A 19,529-nucleotide genomic window follows, 5' to 3' on the forward strand; every position below is an offset into this window, starting at 1 on the left:
TGCTTGAAGTGGTAGAGTCATATGCTCTCACATTTTAGAAGTTTCTAGATGAATATTTGAATGCCTAAGACTATTGACCTAATGCAGGCAATTGTGATTTAGTGCTGATGGTGCAGCAGGTGACATGAGCCAAATAACTTTTCTCTGTGTTGAGTGACTCTACGTATCTAAGCTAAGGAAGAGGTCATATTCTGGCCAGAGTTGGTAAATCAATTTGATTTTTAAAAAATAATCTTAACTACTTTTTGTTCAGCTTTTAGCTGCTGGACTTTGCCATACATTTATAAATTATAGGAAACTTTAGTTTTTTATACAGTGGTTTAGCTCCCATTTGGAGAGTGGGCTAAACAGCAATATGAAAAAAACTAAAGGCAGGTAAACCTGACAGTCTTAGAACAGTCTGAAAATTGACCTTTCTACCAGGTTGTTCTGTTAACCAAGTGCTTCCTAATGGTTCTCTCTGTACTGGAGAAGGGCATACTTAGCGAGAGCATCATTCACAAGAGCTTTACGAGGTGCAGGCTGCAAATAATAGGGTGACTACATGGGAGAGGCAAGGGGAAGAATCAGACAGTGCAGGGCTGCCCCTGTGCATGTTCCCCTTAGCAACTGCTTTGGATACAGCTCAAGGGGTGGGTAGTGACCTTTGTGGTAGCACTGAGACTAGCTTGAGGATCAGTGGGTAAGAGAGGTGTCATGCAGGATGTTATTGATAGGAGAGTCAATACTTAAGGGGACAGGTGGGTAATTCAGTGGCTGCAAAAGCTAGAATTTCTGAATGCATAGGAAATCCTATTAAACAAACCTTTGGAGTTTTTCCAATGAGGTCAAGAAGATAGCTGAGGGTGGGACAGAGGATGTTGTCAATTTGGACTTTAGTAAGGCCTTTGATAAGATCACTCATGGCAGGCGTGTCTGGGAGGCTAAAGCATTTTTGAACCATGAGGAGATAGCAGATTGGCTTTATAATTGTCTCGGTAGTTAGAACAATGATGGTTGAAGGTTGCTTCCCCAAACTGGAGGTGTGTGTCTATTGCTGTGCTATTGGTTCGGCACTAGGAACTTTGTAGTTTATCATTTATATAAATGATTTTGTTGTGAAATTTCAAAACATAGTAAGTGCAGATGATACTAAAACAGATAGTGCAGAAGCTTATGAAAATTTACAGGGGAATCTTTTGGTGCTACACAGCTAGGTGTGTGGGCTGAAGATTAATTGCAATCCATGAATGTGAGGTGTTGCATTTTGGGAGATCAAACTGGGATAGGACTTTTAGAGTGGAATCTCATGGAACATACAGACCAGAAGTGCAAGTGCATAGTTCGCTAAAACTGGGTAGAGAGGGTGGTGAAGATTGTGTTTGGCATAAGACCTTAAGACATAGAAGCAGAACTAGGCCATCTGGCCATCGAGTCTGCACCCTCGCTCTAACCATTGGTACATGATCGACTTCATCATTGTGAGATGTAGTGACATCAAGGATGTTCTCATCACCCGTGCCATGAGAAGTGCAGAGTGCTGGACTGACCATCGTATGATTGTGGCCAAGCTCCATATGAAAGTGCGCCCCCCCCCCCCCCCCCGCGGCTGCAAAAACCCAATAAAAAGCGGCTAAATTGCAACCGCCTGAGAAACGCAGAAGCAAGAAGTGAGTTTCGATGCATCCTATCTGAGAAACTAAGGGAACTGGAACCTTGTGTGAGTTCAGAAAATACCATGGAACAACAGTGGACCTATATCAGCTCTCCGCTCTATGAGGCAGCAGCCCAATTCATCGGCCATAAGAGCAGAAACCACCAAGACTGGTTTGACGATAACTCAGATACGAACCACAACTTGCTTAAGGACATGCACAAGGCACACCGGGCAATTTTATATAACCCTTCATTCATCAGCATCAGGCAGCATTGGCAGGCAGCTTGGAGGAAAGTGCAACAGGCAATACGGGCCATACAAAATGAGTGGAGGACTGAAAAGGCACATGAAATCCAGTCCTTTGCCGATAATAATAACATGCATAATTTTTACAATGCTGTCAAAACCATCTGTGGCCCAATAAATCAATGCGTTACTCCCTTGAAAAAAGCAGATGGTCAAACACTTCTGAAGAATCAGAATACCATTCTGCTGAAGTGGGGTGAGCATTTTAACACCCTGGTTATTCAGGATTCTGACGCAGACCCCACCATCCTGGATGGACTGCCTGAACTTCCTCCTATCCACGACCTTCCAGGAGGTTCTATCAGCTGTCCACTCCCTTAAGAATAGTAAGTCCCCTGGCACTGACAATATTCCTGCTGAGTTACTGAAGAACGGAGGGTAGGTGTGTATGTGCACCCTCTACCAGTACATCACCAAGGCCTGGACTGATGAGAACATCCCACAGCAATGGAGAAATGCAAACATAGTTGTCATTTATAAGAACAAAGGTGACAAGGCAATAGTCGGGGCATATCACTCCTTTCTGTTGCTGGAAAGATCCTGGCTAAGGTGATGCTTCAGAGGCTCATCAGCAACGTCACCGAGTCAATGCTGCCTGAATCGCAGTGTGGATTTAGGAAGAACAGGATCACGATCGACATGATCTTCACAGCCCGACAGCTTCAGGAAAAGTGCCGGGAGCAACACCACGACCTGTTTATGGCCTTTGTCGACCTCTCCAAAGCACTTGACATTGTGCAAAGAGAGATCTTCAGGTTCTCCTCAGGTTTGGATGTCCCAATAAATTTGTTACCATCCTACGCCAGTTCCACGATGGGATGACTACTCGGGTGACCATAGGAGGACAAGAGTCCGAGCCCTTCCTTTTACACACGGGTGAGACGGGTGTGCGCTAGCGCCAGTGCTCTTTAACATCTTCCTCCTGTGTGTTACCAAGCTTCTCCACAACGAGATTGAGGACAGCAGCGGTGTGGCAGTGGATGTCAGATTAGATGGCAACCTCTTTAACATCAGGAGACTCCACGCAACCACCAAACTCTATAGAGAACGGACCCTGGAGCTGCAGTGTGCAGGTGACTGTGCTCTTGTGGCCCATTCTCTGGAGAATCTTCAGACTGTCCTTGCTGTGGCGGTGAGAATGTACAGCAGGATGGGGCTGACTAGCAATACCACCAAGACAGAAGTGGTTTGCCAATGGAGTATCAGTGTCCCACCCACCCTACCTGCCTTCACTGTTGGTGATGAAAAGCTGTCAGTAGTGCCATCTTTCAAATATCTGGGAAGCATTCTCTCTGAGGATAGCGGCATTGACAACAACATTCAGAGCCGCATTAAACAGGCATCAGCTGCCTTTGGGAGACTTCGACGTAGAGTCTTTCAGAACAGGAGCCTTCGTCCCTCCACAAAGGTCACTGTATACCAAGCAGTCTGTGTCACCACAATTCTTTATGGCTGTGAAGCTTGGGTAAATCAATCGTGGCTGATCCTTTTTTCTATCTCCTCCTCAACCCTAGTTCTTGGCTTTCTCCCAGTAAATTTTGATGCCATGTCCAATCAAACCAATCAATCTCTGCCTTAAATACACCCAACGACCTGGCCTCTACAGCTGCATGTGGCAACAAATTCCACTAATTCACCACCCTTTGGCTAAAGAAGTTTCTCTGCATCTCTGTTTTGAAAGGGTGCCCCTCTATCCTGAGGCTGAGCCCCCTTGTCCTAGACTCTCCCACCACGGGAAATGTCCTTTCCACATCTACTCTGTCTAGGCTTTTCAACATTTGAAAGGTTTCATTGAGCTCTTCCCTCATGCTGGCCTTCAATCAAGGCACTGAGTGTAGAAGTCTGGAAATTATGTTGCAGTTATAAGTGATGTTTCTGAGGCCACACTGAAATATTATGTACAGTTTTGCTAATACTCTTATTGGAAAGGTGTCATTAAACTAGAGAGAAAAGATTTACCAAGATGTTGACCAGACTGGACTTTATTTCCTCAATTGTAAGAGATTGAGGGGTGATCTGATGAAGGTATTACAGGATCATGAGGAGTATACACAGGGTGAAAGCGTAGCCTTTTCCCCAGAGAAGTGGTACCTAAACAAAAGGGCACAGGCTTGGGATCAGAGAATGGTGCATATTTGGAATGACCTGCCAGAAATAGTGCACCATCTAGTTGCATATATGGATAGGAGGGGTTTAGAGAGCTCTGAGCCAAATGCAGGCAGGCACCAACTTGCTGAGCAACACATTTAGTTTGGATGAGCTGGGCCAAAGGGTCTGTTTTCATGCTGTACGACTCAATGACTCTTACGGCCGTAGGAGTTTACATTGGAAATTGTATCCTGGCTTGTCAATTAATGCTCACGTTTAAAAAAGAAGCCCTTTAACGTAATAAGGCCTGGAAGATTGATAATGCAACCTATAGGTAAATAAATAAAAAGGTAGTATATTTAAATGCATCCTCATCATCCTACGGCCATGTGAAGCAGTTTGAAGTCATGATAACCTATTTTGAAGGCGACCAGTGACTTTCAGATTGATCCTGTACTGCTGTTGCCCCCCCTCTCCCCGGCCATTGTTAATGTTTTTGTTTTCTCAGTTATCAACAGTTGCGGTTTAAAGTGAATGATATTGCAAAATATAGCTATTTACTTATTAAATGTAGTGATTGTGAATATATTTACACATTCAGAGCTAAAGTCATAACGTTAGCAAAATTTAAACATTGAGCGGAAATGGAAAATTATTCTGGTTTTTCAGTTTCTGTTTATTTGCTGAAATTTTCAATTATTCAGTATTCACGTAAGTGGAAGCGGTTTTATTTGTCATAGTGAATGGAAAACAAAATAATTGTGACGAATTAATGTTTCATTGGGGAATTGGGTTTACCACACCAACTGTTGTGACAGTGAAACTATTGTACAAAAACCAATGTGGCCAGGTATTTACAAGCCATACCAATGTTATTGAAAGGCAATTAACCCTGCAATGCATTTGTTTTAAGAGTGGGATGTTGCCCTCATGACGTCACTGGCTAGTTGGCAAATGTGTGGGAGCTCTGCATTCATGGTTCCAACATATCTATTGATTCTCTGTTGATCTATTGATCATTATGGACCTCATCCCACCTTTAGGATGAGGATGTTGTGTAGCCTTTTTCCCTAATGAACTGAAGTGCATTGATATGACTTGTAATTTTACATGGTTTCCCATTCTTTACTACAGCTTCCAGGAGTCTTCCATCTCAATTTGATGAGAAAGTACATTAAATGTCAGGTTTCTACAATTTAAATAATTTTGCCATTCATCTTGCAACTTCCATCTTTCCTTTGAAAGTCCTGATCCAGCTGGAACATTACTCTGGCATCACATCCCAGTCACTGTTCTTAATGTCTAGTTAGTTGACAAGTAAATTCAGACATTTCAAAGTTTGTTCTCCCTTACATACACTTTTCAATATTTCAGGATATTTATCTGGAATTGAAGCTAGGATCACCCTTCTCAACACAACTCTGTGAGGTCAATTTCCTACGACTGCCTCTTTGGGCTAATATCAGCAAATTTGACAGAGATAACAATTAAATTGAACTGAATGAGTTGGCACAATATGAGATCCCATGGGTTTTTAACAGGGTAATTTGTAGGGGATGCTTCTAGGGTCGTTGTTTAAAAATAAGGAAAATAAAAGATCATAAACACATGCTGAAAAGTTAGACTCACACAAAATGCTGGAGGAACTTAGCAAGTCAGGCAGCATCTATAAAAAAGAATAAAGAGTCGATGTTCTGGGCCAGTGAAGGGAATTAGCCTGAAACATCAACTCTTTATTCTTCATTAACTCTTTATTCATTTCCACAGTTGGATCTTCTGAATTCCTCCACCATTTTTGTGTAAAAATTAAAGGTCACCAATTTAAGACAAAATGAGGCTTTTTTTTTTCTCAAAAGGCTGAGTTGCTTGGTACTCTCTTCTTCCAAGACCAGTGGGAGCAGGAAAAATATCAAAATATTTTTAAAGCAGAAGGCAAAAAGTTACCAAGGGAACAGGAATGTGGAACTGACATTGCAGTGATCTTATTAAATGGCAGAGCAGGTTTGAAAAGCAGAATGACTAGATTTGTAAGCAATGAATTTAAGATGTACTGTATGTTGCAAATTTATTTTGAGTGGAACAAAAACAATGCATGAATTGCTGTTTTTTGACATGCCCATCATCCCAATGCTGTTTGGAAAACAATTGGTTTTCCCCCTTGTTTGAAGTGTAATTGGTTACCCAGTTAGAAAGCAGAAAGTACCAATTTCAGAGGTAGATTACTTCAGGAGATCATTTGAAACTATACCATTTGGAATAACTTGTTGCAACATACACCAATAATAGTAAGAAATTTGAAACAAAAACAGAAAATTCTAGAAACAAGTCAGGCAGCCTCTGTGAAAAGAGAAAAAGAGTTAATGTTTCTGGTCATCTTCCCTTCCTCAGAACTGGGAAAGACTTCAACTTAATTCCCCCCCCCCCCCCCCCCCCCCCCCCCCCCCCGACACCAATTGTTGCCTGATCTTCTGAATGCTTCCAGCATTTTCTAATTTTGTTTCAGATCTTCAACACCTGTATATATTTTTTTTCTTTTTAGTGGGAGATTTGTACAGCTGATCCTTTTTTTCTCCTTCCAGTTTCATCTCCTGTACTTTTGAAAAGAGCTAATTTATATTGATCTCCAGTGTGCAAGCAGCAGCTGTGGAAAGATAAGATCCTTTAGCATCCATCCTTCAGATAGATGTAAAGGCATTGAATCTGAATGATTCCACATATCTCTGGACATTGTGACTTCCATACTTGACATCTACTGACGTTTGGACTCCAGCAACTCAAACAAATTGGTTGCCATGCATGAAGCATTTCTGAATCTTGACATGTGATATTTATAATTACAAGTTGGCACACAGACGTGCTGCCTGTATTTTGGATGCTACAACATATATTTCACTGGCATGTGTGTGACCCAGAGTATACATAATCATTCATGTGAATGCAAGTCATCACTAAATATGTGACATAATTTGAAAGGGACTAGCCCAGTAGAATGAGATTCTGGTAGATCAACATTAAGTGTTTATAACCCTGCACATCACACCAATCCACCCATCTTGCCCAAATCACCCCAGCACATGGTTATAAACCAGCCAGTACCTCTATATTTGATAGAGTTATACAGAATTCTGAGGGGTATGGATAGGGTAAATACAAGCAGGCTTTTCCCACTGAGGCAGAGTGAGACCACCAGGAGAGGCCATCGGTTATGGGTGAAAGGTGAAATGTTTAAGGGGAACATGAGGGATTAATTCTTCACTCATGTGGTGGTGAGAGTGTGGAATGAGCTGCCAACAGAAGTGGTGGCTGTGGGTTCAATTTTAGCATTTAAGTGAAACTTTGGTAAGTACCTGAATGGGAGGGTATGGAGGGCAGGGGTTCAGGTACAGTTTGATGGGACTTGCCAGAATAATTAGCACAGGCTAGATGGAATGAAGGGCCAGTTTCTGTGCTGCCGTGCTTTGTGACTTTATTGTAGCAGTATCATTTGGAAGATGAAAGGCTGGTTAGGAAGTAAATTTTAGGAAATGACAAAGTAAAGAGAGTGAGGAAAAATTGGCAGTTCCAACTTGGGTGAATGACTGGAACATCACTGAAGATAAGTTATTGAAGATCACTGAAAATAAATTTAAAATAAGTCTGTGAGAATATATGAAGAGGAGATCAGGATCTTTCACTTATGCAAAGAAAGCCAGTTGCACTTGGAAGAGGAACTGGAGGTGCCGCCTCAGGGTTTGGATAGTTGGAAATGTAGTATGATTAATTCTGAAACATCATTCACTGATGACGGTTAGATTTTGTTTTGTGGATTAGTGGATCCTTATGATGAATGGAGCTGGAACTGAAAAATGTAAAACCTTGAATTCTGAGCATATGCTATAAATCTCACATTCGACACAGAAGGAAGTAAAATACAAATATAAAGCTTTCCATGGCTAGACTCAGAAATATTGAAATACTTTATGTGTAGTGACCTACTTGTATGAACTAAGTTAGCAATTAAGATTCTAGATTATTTAATGTCATTTCCAGTACAGGAGAATGAAATGATCATTACTTGATCACATGCAGCACAAAAAAAATGCAATAAGATAAAGAACACGATAAATAACAATACATAAAGTAACTTATGTATGTTGATTGTATGTACATAAAGTGATGCTAAGCACAGGAGTGTCTGTGCATAAGGTGACTCTGACAGGAAATGATCATCGTCGTTGTCGTAACTATCCCTCGAGGTCAAGGATGATGGTCTTCGTTCCATTGATCTATTTATGGGCTCTCAAGTGGCTTATGAGTCCAATCTTAAGGCCCACAGAGCGAAGACATCTGTGCGTGTATTTGTTTAATGTGTACTTGATGTTGCACTCCAAGAAGCACACGATACTTCACAAATCAACCAACTGATTCCAATGGCATGGAAACCACGATGATTGGAGTTGATGGAATAGTTGCAGCCTTCATCCACCTTCACAGCCGTTGAGTTCGAAGTAACTTTGTCCGCCTGTTCCACCGTAGAGGTCTTGGTTGGATTGTTCTTTGTCAGGGACTTCATCCTCGACCTTACCACCATGGGTGACCCTACCAGAAACATAGCTCCAGACGGCATCTTCGGGATCTTATGACCACACAAGCTTCTCCACTACAACAAGGTGACAATCTACGGAGAAAACAGGAAATGATACAGTAATGCTGCTGGGGTGTGTTAGTGGTCGGAAGAGTTCATCAGCCTTATTGCTTTGGGAATGCAACTTTTTTTGAGTCTGGTGCTCTTGGCATGGATGCTGCACAGCCTCCTCACTGACAGGAGTGGAACAAACAGTCCAGGAGCTTGGTGGCCATAATGGTGGATTGAAAATGAATAAGCAAATACAATTTTAAACAAAACATCTTTTGTACACTCAGCTATACACACCATGAAATTCACTTCACTTTTCATGTTAACCCTATGTTATAAATAGCAAATTAACCTTGCGTCAGAATAATTTATACACTATCATCCTAAATCTATTTTCGCTAATGCTGTAAAAAACATGTTTTATTGAACCCTTGCACCCAACAGAGTAAGAAATTGCATTCCTTTATTTTGAGCTCATTTCATATTCCAGAAATGAATCTGCTTGTCGTACATACAATGTAATTAGTTGATGTATTGTCAGACAATTGGAAATGATCAGTTTGAAAATTTCTTCATGTAAGATCAGTGACTATAATTTGTGTGATATTTTACAGTTATAAGACCATAAGATATAGGAGCAAGGTAGGCCATTCGGCCCATCAAGTCTGCTCCACCATTCAATCATGGGCTGATCCAGTTCTTCCAGTCACCCCCCCTTCCCCTGCCTTCTCCCCATACCCTTTGATGCCCTGGCTAATCAAGAACCTATCTATCTCTGCCTTAAATACACCCAGTGACTTGGCCTCCACAACCACTTGTGGTAACAAATTCCACAGATTTACCACCCTCTGGCTAAATTAATTTCTCCATGTGTCAGTTCTAAATGGACGTCCTTCAGTCCTGAAGTTGTACCCTCTTGTCCTAAAATCCCCTACCATGGGAAATAACTTTGCCATGTCTAATCTGTTCAGGCCTTTTAACATTCAGAATATTTCTATGAGATCCCCCCTCATTCTCCTGAACTCTACGGAATACAGCCCAAGAGCTGCCAGACATTCCTCATACAGTAACCCTTTCATTCCTAGAATCATTCTTGTGATTCTTCTCTTAAACCTCTCCGTCAGTATATCCTTTCTAAAATATGGAGCCCAGAATTGCACACAATACTCCAAGTGTAGTCTCACGAGTGCCTTATAGAGCCTCAACATCACATCCCTGCTCTCTATACCTCTAGAAATGAATGCCAACATTGCATTTGCCACCTTCACCATCGACTCAACTTGGAGGTTAACCTTTCGGGTTTCCTGCACAAGAACTCCCAAGTCCCTTTGCATCTCTGCATTTTGAATTCTCTCCCCATCTTATTAATAATCTGCCCACTTATTTCTTCCATCAAAGTGCATGACCAGACACTTTCCAACATTGTATTTCATTTGGCACCTCTTTGCCCATTCCCCTGAACTATCTAAGTCTCTGCAGGCTCTCTGTTTCCTCAACACTACCCGCTCCTCCACCTTTCTTTGTATCGTTGGCAAATTTAGCCACAAATCCATATAGTCCATAGTCCATATCATTGACATACATTGCAAAAAGCAGTGGTCCCAACACTGACCCTTGTGGAACTCCACTGGTAACCTGCTGCCAATCAGAATAGGATCCCTTTATTCACACTCTCTGTTTTCTACTGATCAGCCAATGCTCCACCCACACTAGTAACTTCCATATAGTTCCTTGGGCTCTTATCTTGCTAAGCAGCCTATTCTGCGGCACCTTGTCAAAGGCCTTCTGAAAATCCATCTACTGCATCTCCTTTGTCTAACCTGCTTGTAATTTCCTCAAAAAATTGCAATAGGTTAGTCAGGCAGAATTTTCCTTTCATGGCCCATCTTGTCATGTGCCTCCAGGTACTCCGTAATCTCATCCCTAACAATCGATTCCAACAGCTTCCCAACCACTGATGTCAGGCTAACAGGTCTATAGTTTCCTTTCTGCTGCCTCCCACCCTTCTTAAGTAGCAAAGTAACATTTGCAATTTTCCAGCCATCCAGTACAATGCCAGAATCTGTCAATTCTTGAAAGATCATTGTTAATTCTCTGCAATCTCTCCAGCTACTTCCTTCAGAACCCAAGGATGCATTCCATCAGGTCCAGGAGATTAATCCACTCTCAGAACATTAAGCTTCCTGAACATCATCTCAGTTGTAATTTTCACTGCACAAACTTCACTTCCCTGACACTCTTGAATGTCTGGTATACTGCAGATGTCTTCCACTGTGAAGACTGATGCAAAATATGCATTCAGTTCCTCTGCCATCCCTGCATCTCTCGTTACAATATCTCCAGCGTCATTTTCTATTGGTCCTTTATCTACCCTCAACTATATATAAAGAGACCTTTTATATACTTAAAAAAGTTTTTAGTATCTTCTTTGAAATTAGTCGCCAACTTCCTCTCATAATTCATCAGTTGCTGCGTTTCGAATCTCTAGTCAGACAAGCTTTCCTTAGTTCTTTGCCAAAGTTGGTAACTTTACTCAGTTTTTTGCCAAACATGGTGATTTCCCTTAGTTTTTTGCCCCTTGGGCAATTAATTCCAGTAGCACTTGGAAGAATGGCCAGGTTGCATGTTCCCATCGTGAAGCCTTTGGACAAATTCTGTAAGGTTAAACATTTGGATATCTGATCATTGTCTGACAAGGTAAATGTTCTGAGCCAATATGTTCCTGGTTTAAAACTGATTTTTTGTTACTAATTCATAAATGCAATCCATTGAGGCAATTTGGTGTAACTCATACAAAACAGCAGGATAGAACCAGATATATTTGTAACTAATACCCAGCTTGGTTTTGTTTTGCAGATGTCTACTTCATCATCACATTGTCCTTCCTGTGGAAAGTCTTAGTAATCACCTTGATCAGCTGCCTTCCCCTGTACATACTGAAGTACCTGAGAAGAAGGTTTTCACCACCAAACTACTCCAAACTTACCTCATAGACTCTAAAACATAGATAGTGAGCCCGCTCTAGTTGGGAGTCACAGCCAACAATTTACGAAGTTTATTTGACAGTTTCAAGTGCTACTGATGAACTAAAATGCTACTGTAACAGTAATGACAAAACTGGTGCAAATCCTTTGGGCAGCAAACATTACCAGAGATACGACCTGTTACTTCAGAGTCATGAGTTACTGGTCAAAAAGGAATCAGTGTACTGCTCAATACCAAGAGGCTAGAAAAGAATCCACTGAAGGTAAAAGGATCAACAATCGATTACAGCTATTGTGCTACTATTGAAAAGTATGACTTCTGTTTAGCCATCCATTTATTTTGTTTGTACCCAAATTTCACTAGGGTTCCAAGTTCCACTTACTGATCATTTTCCATTCTCCAAACTTAGTAATCGGTTATACCCATCACCTAGAATGATACTAATACCTTAAGTCTTTCAACTAACAACTCCAATCTTCACCTTGGGTATTGCAAGCCAAGTTTTGTGTTTTTATCCTGATTGCAGAATTCAGAGGTATGTAATCTGAAGCAACCTTCAGAGTTTATAGGATTGAATGACACCAGTTAAAAAGGGAATCTACTGTATACACTGTACAATAGTCAGAGGCACATAAAAGAATCTATGGGAGATAATGAGATCACAAACATGTAAACCTGTTGAGCCACTGATACAAGTAACTATAATATTTGTTTTTTCAATTATCCCTTTGTTTTCTTTGTGACCTAATTACACTTGGGCATGTTCTTCAGCTACATCTAAATTTGATAGTTTGAACAGTAAATTTATTTTATGCATTCAAATGTGTTTGAAACATATCACAACCTAAACATGCACTTTAGAGGTAACACAAGCTGCCAAATGATCCTGCAGTAAAATGGATAACAACCCGCACTTATTATCCTATGTTCAGATAGAACTTTTTGAAGTTTTTCTCCCAGCTCAATTCACTGATACTTTGGTGAGTGAAATGAGGATCTGGGTTTGTAATAGTGTCCTGTGTGCTAAATGAATGCTAAGCCACAATTTCTTTTCACATCATTTAACAAAGTTTATGAATGTTTAGTCAAAGATAGCACTAAAGATACAGGCTTGGAGAAGTGCAACTTTCCTGCTTTAATTTCTCTTGCTACAAAAGCCGCTTTTTAAAAGCCATTGCTGAGGTTAATTAGGATTCATTATTATTTAAAAATTTGAACTAACTAAGGTGATAGATGTGGATGCTGGATATTTAAAGATAAATCTTCACTCCATCTGTTGGAGACAGAGTGAAGAATGTTCAAGCCATAGTTCTGATCAGTAAAATTGAATAACATTGGTATGTGCAAGGGAATCACCTTTGCTTTATTATTATATTCATAATAAAATTCATGTTGATGGAACTAATCAGTAGCATCTGGTCACTTTTTTAATCTTTTTAAGTGGCTTGCAGGATCAAACTGCACTTCTACTTAAAAGAAAACAGCAGGATTGATTTGATGGCTTCCATTAACTGCACAGTGTCAGCTAATTGTAATTGGGCATTTGATTTCCAGTTTTAAACTTCCAGCTTTGCTCCATTGTTTGGACTTGATTTCTCTGAGGGCAATACAGTTTACAAAAAAAAACATTTTTGTGTTCAATATAGGTAGTTTATGTGTCAATGCTTTTTAAATGATATTTACATCTAATATGTCTGGTGAAGATTTTAATAGTTGTATTTAATGTGTTGTTTCTGAAGCTTTTGTGGATTTGGACAAAGTATGACTAGTATAAATCACATGATTTGTATTTTTAATATATTGCTGCATCAAGAATGAACTCATTAATTTCATTTGAATGGTGGTGGTTAAGGTGTATACTTTGTATTCTTGTGATTGAGAAAAGACCAGTTGGACCTTAGCATTCAGCTCAATGCTGTAAACTATTAACTGTGTTTTCAATCTGTACACCATCTTACACTGGCAGGTGCTGAACAAATGGTCATTTATATGGATAATTTGAATTTGTGGTTAATCCTCAGAAATCAGGATTTGCTTGACACATTTAAAGTCTGGATGTCAGTATTTAGATTATGTGCCTTCTCTTTGAGCAAGGATGCAAAGAGACTAAGAATGATTTTGTGGGCCAAATTAATATGAATATATATGCATCTAATACCAGCCAGTAATTTAAAATGGTTATCGGCAATGCAGTCACTTTACCATGAGTTCTGATTTCTTATAAGTTCTGAAGAAGCACTTCTGAAAGTGAGAGACCTGACTATGGACATAATTTCTCCTGCTGTGCGAGTTACTATTAGGAATTATTTTTACCGAGCCTTGGTAGAGGCTTGGAGAATGTTTGAGGCTTCCTCAGTATCTAAAAAGAGCGAAAGAACTGGATAAATAAATTGAGAGTGTACTTAAAAATCAACAATTAATTTCAGAGAACGTCATGCTGATTCATTTCCTGTAACAGCCTGAAGTCTTTGCTTCATGATTTTGTACAGTAAAGCATTATTTATGATTGAACGCAAAGAATATCAAAAATGTTTTTGTTAATTATTGTCATTTTATCATATTTTCAGCCTGTATTTGTTGTTAGTCGTGGCTTTAATGTGTTCACTATTTATTGTTCCATTTCGTTCATAGCTCCATCTCATTCTAAGTCACACCGGAAGTGTGTCTGCTGTCCATCTGCCTGCGTGCCCTACCACAGGGTTTAGTTTTCTGTCCATTTATGGAATCCCATCCGTTTGTTGATCATGACTATATCATCTCTCCATTCTCCCTACCTTCTCTACATGTACTGCAGTTGGTCTCTTCAGAAACATTTTGAAAACGACCTATACCCATAACCGATTCATCAAAATGCCTTGAAGGGTAGTGTCTTGGGGTAACACTAATTCCATGACACTATCCTGAAGAAGATGGTGCTTTTCTGTTCAGGTCTGGCAACCCATATTCATTCTTGACCTTAGCTGTTGACTGTATGGAATTGCATGTTCCCCCTGTTACTGTATGTATTTTCGCTGGGTGCTTGAGTTTCCTTCCGCATGCTAATGACATCTATATAAGTTGACATTGTAAATTGCCCACCTTGTATATGGGTGGCAGTAAAATTATGGGAAGAGGTATCTGAGAGATGTTCGGTAATAGTGAAAGAAGTGGAGGAATGGGTTGATAATTTGTTTCTTGAGTTGGCATGGACTTAGTGGACTAGAATGTCTGCCAAAATTGTAAGAAAAATATAACAATGGAAATGAAAAGTTTGAATAGTTCCATGACAAAGTAAGATCTGGAGTAACCAGGGCCATCTGCCCTGGAAATCTATATTGTGTGGACGTCATCAGATTTTTCTGGTCATCTTGCCTTAATATTCTTGGATCTGAGGGTATGGTAGCAAAGTGTAGACATTGTTTCTGTAGACTGTCAATGTGTTGATTATTGTGACTTGTCCTCCTGAATTTCTTGTATCCTGCCACAGCTTTCCTGCTCATTGTTAGCATGCTGAAGCTTTGCACTATTTTGCATGCCATTGTTCCTGCTAAATCCAATAAAAATATTTGGATATGACAAGTACTCTGCAAAATAAGATCTTATTGGATGTGTAGATCCTATGCATTTCCAGCTAGAAGGCTTCTGAGAATTAGAATGATGAGATTTTGATAAAATTTAGTAGAAACCTAGAATTCTAAACATCTATTGGGTATGACAAAAATGCTTCACAAGTATTTGAAATGTACTTAGTAGATGCTAAGCACTTTTTTCCCCTCTCTATCTCTCTCCGTTTTACTGATGCAAAATCAGACCACCTTAGGTTGTGGAAGAACTCCATTTGCCAACTAGGAAAGAAGGAATGTTACCAGAGCCAGTGAAGTTAATGAAAAAGATTCCATATTGGATATTTAGATCCTGCAACTAAAGACTACCCCTTAAAATGCACATTTTCAGGAGTTACTGATTGAGATATGCAGGTCATCAGCTTTGAATGAAATTTGTTAATATGGAATAACCCTTCAAAAGTACATTTTTTTTGATAAGATAGATGATATAACCAATTTGTTGAGGCTCAATTTGCATATCCTAGGAGAAGGAACTAGTGAGGGGTGTGAAGTGATAAAAGCACCTCGTGCCAAGTTCTGTTTATTTTAATGAGATACCAGATCAGGACATCTTGCCTTTGGATTATATTCTCTGGTAGAGAGGAAAGATTATAACATTTTAGAAAGAGTATGCTTATAATTTCTGTGGTAAACTATCCTAAATCTCTAAAGACAAATTAAGTTGAAGATAAATATGCATGTTTTTAATCACAGCTGACTCATTAATTGTTTATCTGAAATCATGAGTTTCATCTTTGATTATGTATATGCAATCTCAGTTTGCACCTGCAAAATTAGTACTGTTCTTCAATGAGTGCAGCTGTAAGGTAACAGATGGCATCTGTAAGCCTCTGAAATTACTTGCATTTTATTAATCTGCATGCAGTATATGTGCACAGAATTGGACTGCAAAATTCTTGGGCTGCTGTTGCATGAAAAGGCTTTTTTTTTCTCCATGGCTCCTAAAAGAAAAGCAATGCATGTTGGGGAGTCATATTTGGATCTTACTTTAGTAGGAGCAATTGTCCTTAGCATTGCACAGTATGCATCTCTTAAATATGGAATGCCTGGAAGTCAAAGGGATTAACTCATAAAAATTGATGATGTCTGCCTAGACTACAGTAATGCAAGCATATTTTTGCCATACTGGCAACTCAAAGATGTACTAAAGCACTAAAATGTTTAAAATGGTCTAATCCACTATTAGAAGTTACCCCAAAATAGAAACTGTTCTGCCCAGAAAATGTGCACTGAATATCCTTTATTGATTATCCCAGGTTATATATATTTTTTGTGAGCAAATTTCTGATGCAAAAATACTCTTAAGTGAATAGAGAGCAGACTTACTTGTGATTTAATCTTCCCAGTGGCCAATCCGTTATTCTCCAGGTGGCCCATCGGCTACCCTCCAACCCATTCAGTTGCCTTAGAACTTCAGTAGGAATTGCATGTCTCTCCAGCCCAATCTCATTTATTCTCAAAACCTTCTTGAACTATATCACCATCATCGTGTCCAAATTTTAATCATGTGAAAAGTATACCTGCAATAAGATGTAATGCACAAATTTGTAATGGCTTTGTCAGGTGTATTTATTCAATATTATTATATCTATATTGTTATTCAACTGGCCAAGTATTGAATTGGGCTGATTAAAACAAAAATAGGTATCTTTAAAAAGGATAATGGACCTGCATGAATCATGAACAACAGTTCTTTTTACTTCCTGGCATGCTGTCCTCAGTTTTTAATATGTATCGATCAATATCAAGCTTTGGGCTTAATTTCACTGTTGGATTTGTATGTTATTTTATATTGCTGAAATTTTGTAGCTGGGGATGGGGGAATGTGGTTGGGGTGTTGGGCAAGAAGAGTAGGTCAGTGTGATAAAGTTAAAAGGAAAAGACACTACAAATGTGAATAGTTAGTATTTACTATTTCACTATTTACAATTAGTGGAGAATTGGAGAGATGGAGTACCGGTAGAGTGTACCAAAAATTATTTTTGGAATTCTGTCCAAAATTATTACTAAAATTGGACTATGTTGCTATGTGGGATTTTTTTCCCTCGCCAATGGAGGTTTTATCAATAAGAGCTGATTTAATTTAGTCTGGTGCTGGATTTCTAGTGTGTTCTTCAAAATTAAGTTTGCAAATGGGCACCACGGTAGTGTAGCAGTTAGTGTGACACTTTTACAGCTTGGGGCATTCTGGAGTTCAGAGTTCAATTCCGATGCCATTCTGTAAGGAGTCTCTGTACATCCTCCCTGTGGAATGTGTGGGTTTCTCCTGGTCCTCCGGTTTCCTCCCACAGTCCAAAGCCGTATCCGGTAAGTTAATTGTCATTGCAAATTGTCCCATGATTAGTTTAGGGTTAATTGGGTTTATCAGGTAGTTGCTGGGGTGGCAATACTTAAATAAATATTTCTCAGAAGTATAAGTATAATTCTAGTGCCTAAAATTGGTTTGGTATTAGCTTTAGAACTAGATTCCGGTTGGTGGTACAACTGAGTTTGGTTGCCCAATATTTATGACCTAGGCTTTGCCGTTTGATAAATAAGAGGAACAAAATCATTATTTAGTCCTCAAAGGGCTGACCTTTGTCTAAAATGTGTTTCATAAAAGAGGAATGAATATCTTGTGAACATGTTGTTAATTTATTGTTGGTTTCTATGCTATGAACACTATGCTCTTAAGAGCAAAAAAAATAAAGTATTATACAAACAATAAAAAGCAGTTTCATGACAACTTGTTTTCAGCTGTATGTTTTTTTGGGTGAATGGTTGCCTCCATATAATTTAGTCCCTGCAGCAGGAATGTAGTTACTTGCCATGATGATCCCTTATCCTGATCTTTTGTAATGTCAGTTGTTTCATGTGACCAAAAGTTTCTGTCACCATTTGTGTGTTAAGGGTCAATCTGTGGCCTGAACGTTTGATTGGCTTGAATAAATGGTTAACTTTGAACATACTTACAGAGTGAAAAGAGCTAGTGAATTCAGCAAAAACACATGTTAATATCCAGGCAGGGTTAGAGTAACAGGCCAGCATGGAAATTAACTACCAATGTAAATTGACTGCAAAGCTTCTGAAAATCTGTGCATTACATACTAAACTGGTTTATCACATGAAAAGACACAGTTTGGGTCAATAGCCCACAAAATGAAAACACATTTTCTGGTCAACGCTAAGAAAAATGTCAGCATGTTCACTAATGAAATCTCACTTCATTAGAGCCATTCAACTCCAGATCTGGCTTGGTTCAAACATGGTCTTTGGTGGTTGACCATTGTGTCTGACAATGACAGGAAGTCTGTGCGGAGGAGTTTTTAAAGTGGAAAAGCCATTGCACTGGGGCAGTCCTCAATCTTAGATGTCCAGGTACAGTGGTACAAACAAGCATCAGAAACTGAGGTCTTCCTTGGTCGCAGTGGATGACCATGATGTCTTCGGTGCCTTGTCATGCCTTTTACACTGTCCACGGAGCATTACAGTACCGCCTTACTGGCCGTTGGATCTCACTGTAGACCTTATCCACCCAGTCTGCCAGAGATGACTTTGTATGTTAGGACAGGGGTGTCTCTAACTCACTGGTGTGCAAGGCCACCAGCCACCTTCTGGTTTAGCCTGCTGGTCAAAGCGGTGTGCCACTGTTGCATGCAAACTGCTACTTGGAGCCATAGGTGAGAGCTGGGTGCCGGTGGGACCAGAGGTGAGTGAGCTGCCCTGAAATAGAGACAACAATACCCTCCAGCAGAGGGGCTACCCCTCCCTGAACCAAAAAGAAAGTCTCGAGTAGGGCAACACTAAGGCACCAAATATGGATAGCCTGTCCTGGTAAAACTGAAGTAACTGGGGATTAAGAATAAAGGACAACAAATGCTTGAACACATATTTTTCGCAAAGGAAGATGATTGTGTTGGTGGAGATTAATCATCTAAGTTAGAACATTACTGCAGGAGGTCCTTGACTTGAATATCTTCAGCTGTTTCATTAAGGATCTTCCAACCAGAGTAGGGCGAAAGTTTGTAATGTTTGCTGATGATGACAGCAAATACATTTGCAACTTATTAAATAGAGTAGTCCAAAGCTGCATTCAGCAAAACGCAACTAATATTCAGGTATGGTGTGGTAAACGGCAAGTATCATTTGTGTGAGAAAGTGCAAAATAATAACTGTCTCCAAGTTAATCTCGAAATTCAATGACATGCTATATGCCTTACCACCCTATTTACCTGCATGGCCACTTGCAGGGAAAGCCGATGGCACAAGGAATGTAAAGAAAGCTATGCTCTGTTTCTATATTTTTTGTACTTTT

General features: G+C 39.8%; 1 protein-coding gene across 2 annotated transcripts in view; it reads left to right on the top strand.

Moving 5' to 3' along the window:
* Nucleotides 1-17,960, top strand: part of LOC132399762 (probable phospholipid-transporting ATPase IIA) — a 183,738-nt gene extending 165,778 nt beyond the window's left edge. Inside the window, exons 28-29 of one of the 2 annotated variants that reach the window (XR_009514065.1) lie at nt 11,502-11,892; nt 14,262-17,960. Coding sequence is in view for 1 of the 2 variants with exons in the window: in XM_059980485.1 (XP_059836468.1) it covers nt 11,502-11,638 (137 nt within the window). In the remaining variant the exon portion in view is untranslated. Of the gene's footprint in view, nt 1-11,501 lie in introns of both variants that reach the window. The other variant, XM_059980485.1, reaches the window with a different exon arrangement.
* The last annotated feature ends 1,569 nt before the right edge of the window (nt 17,961-19,529 follow it).

The sequence above is a fragment of the Hypanus sabinus genome, chromosome 9 (assembly GCF_030144855.1).
Source record: "Hypanus sabinus isolate sHypSab1 chromosome 9, sHypSab1.hap1, whole genome shotgun sequence".
NCBI lineage: Eukaryota > Metazoa > Chordata > Chondrichthyes > Myliobatiformes > Dasyatidae > Hypanus > Hypanus sabinus.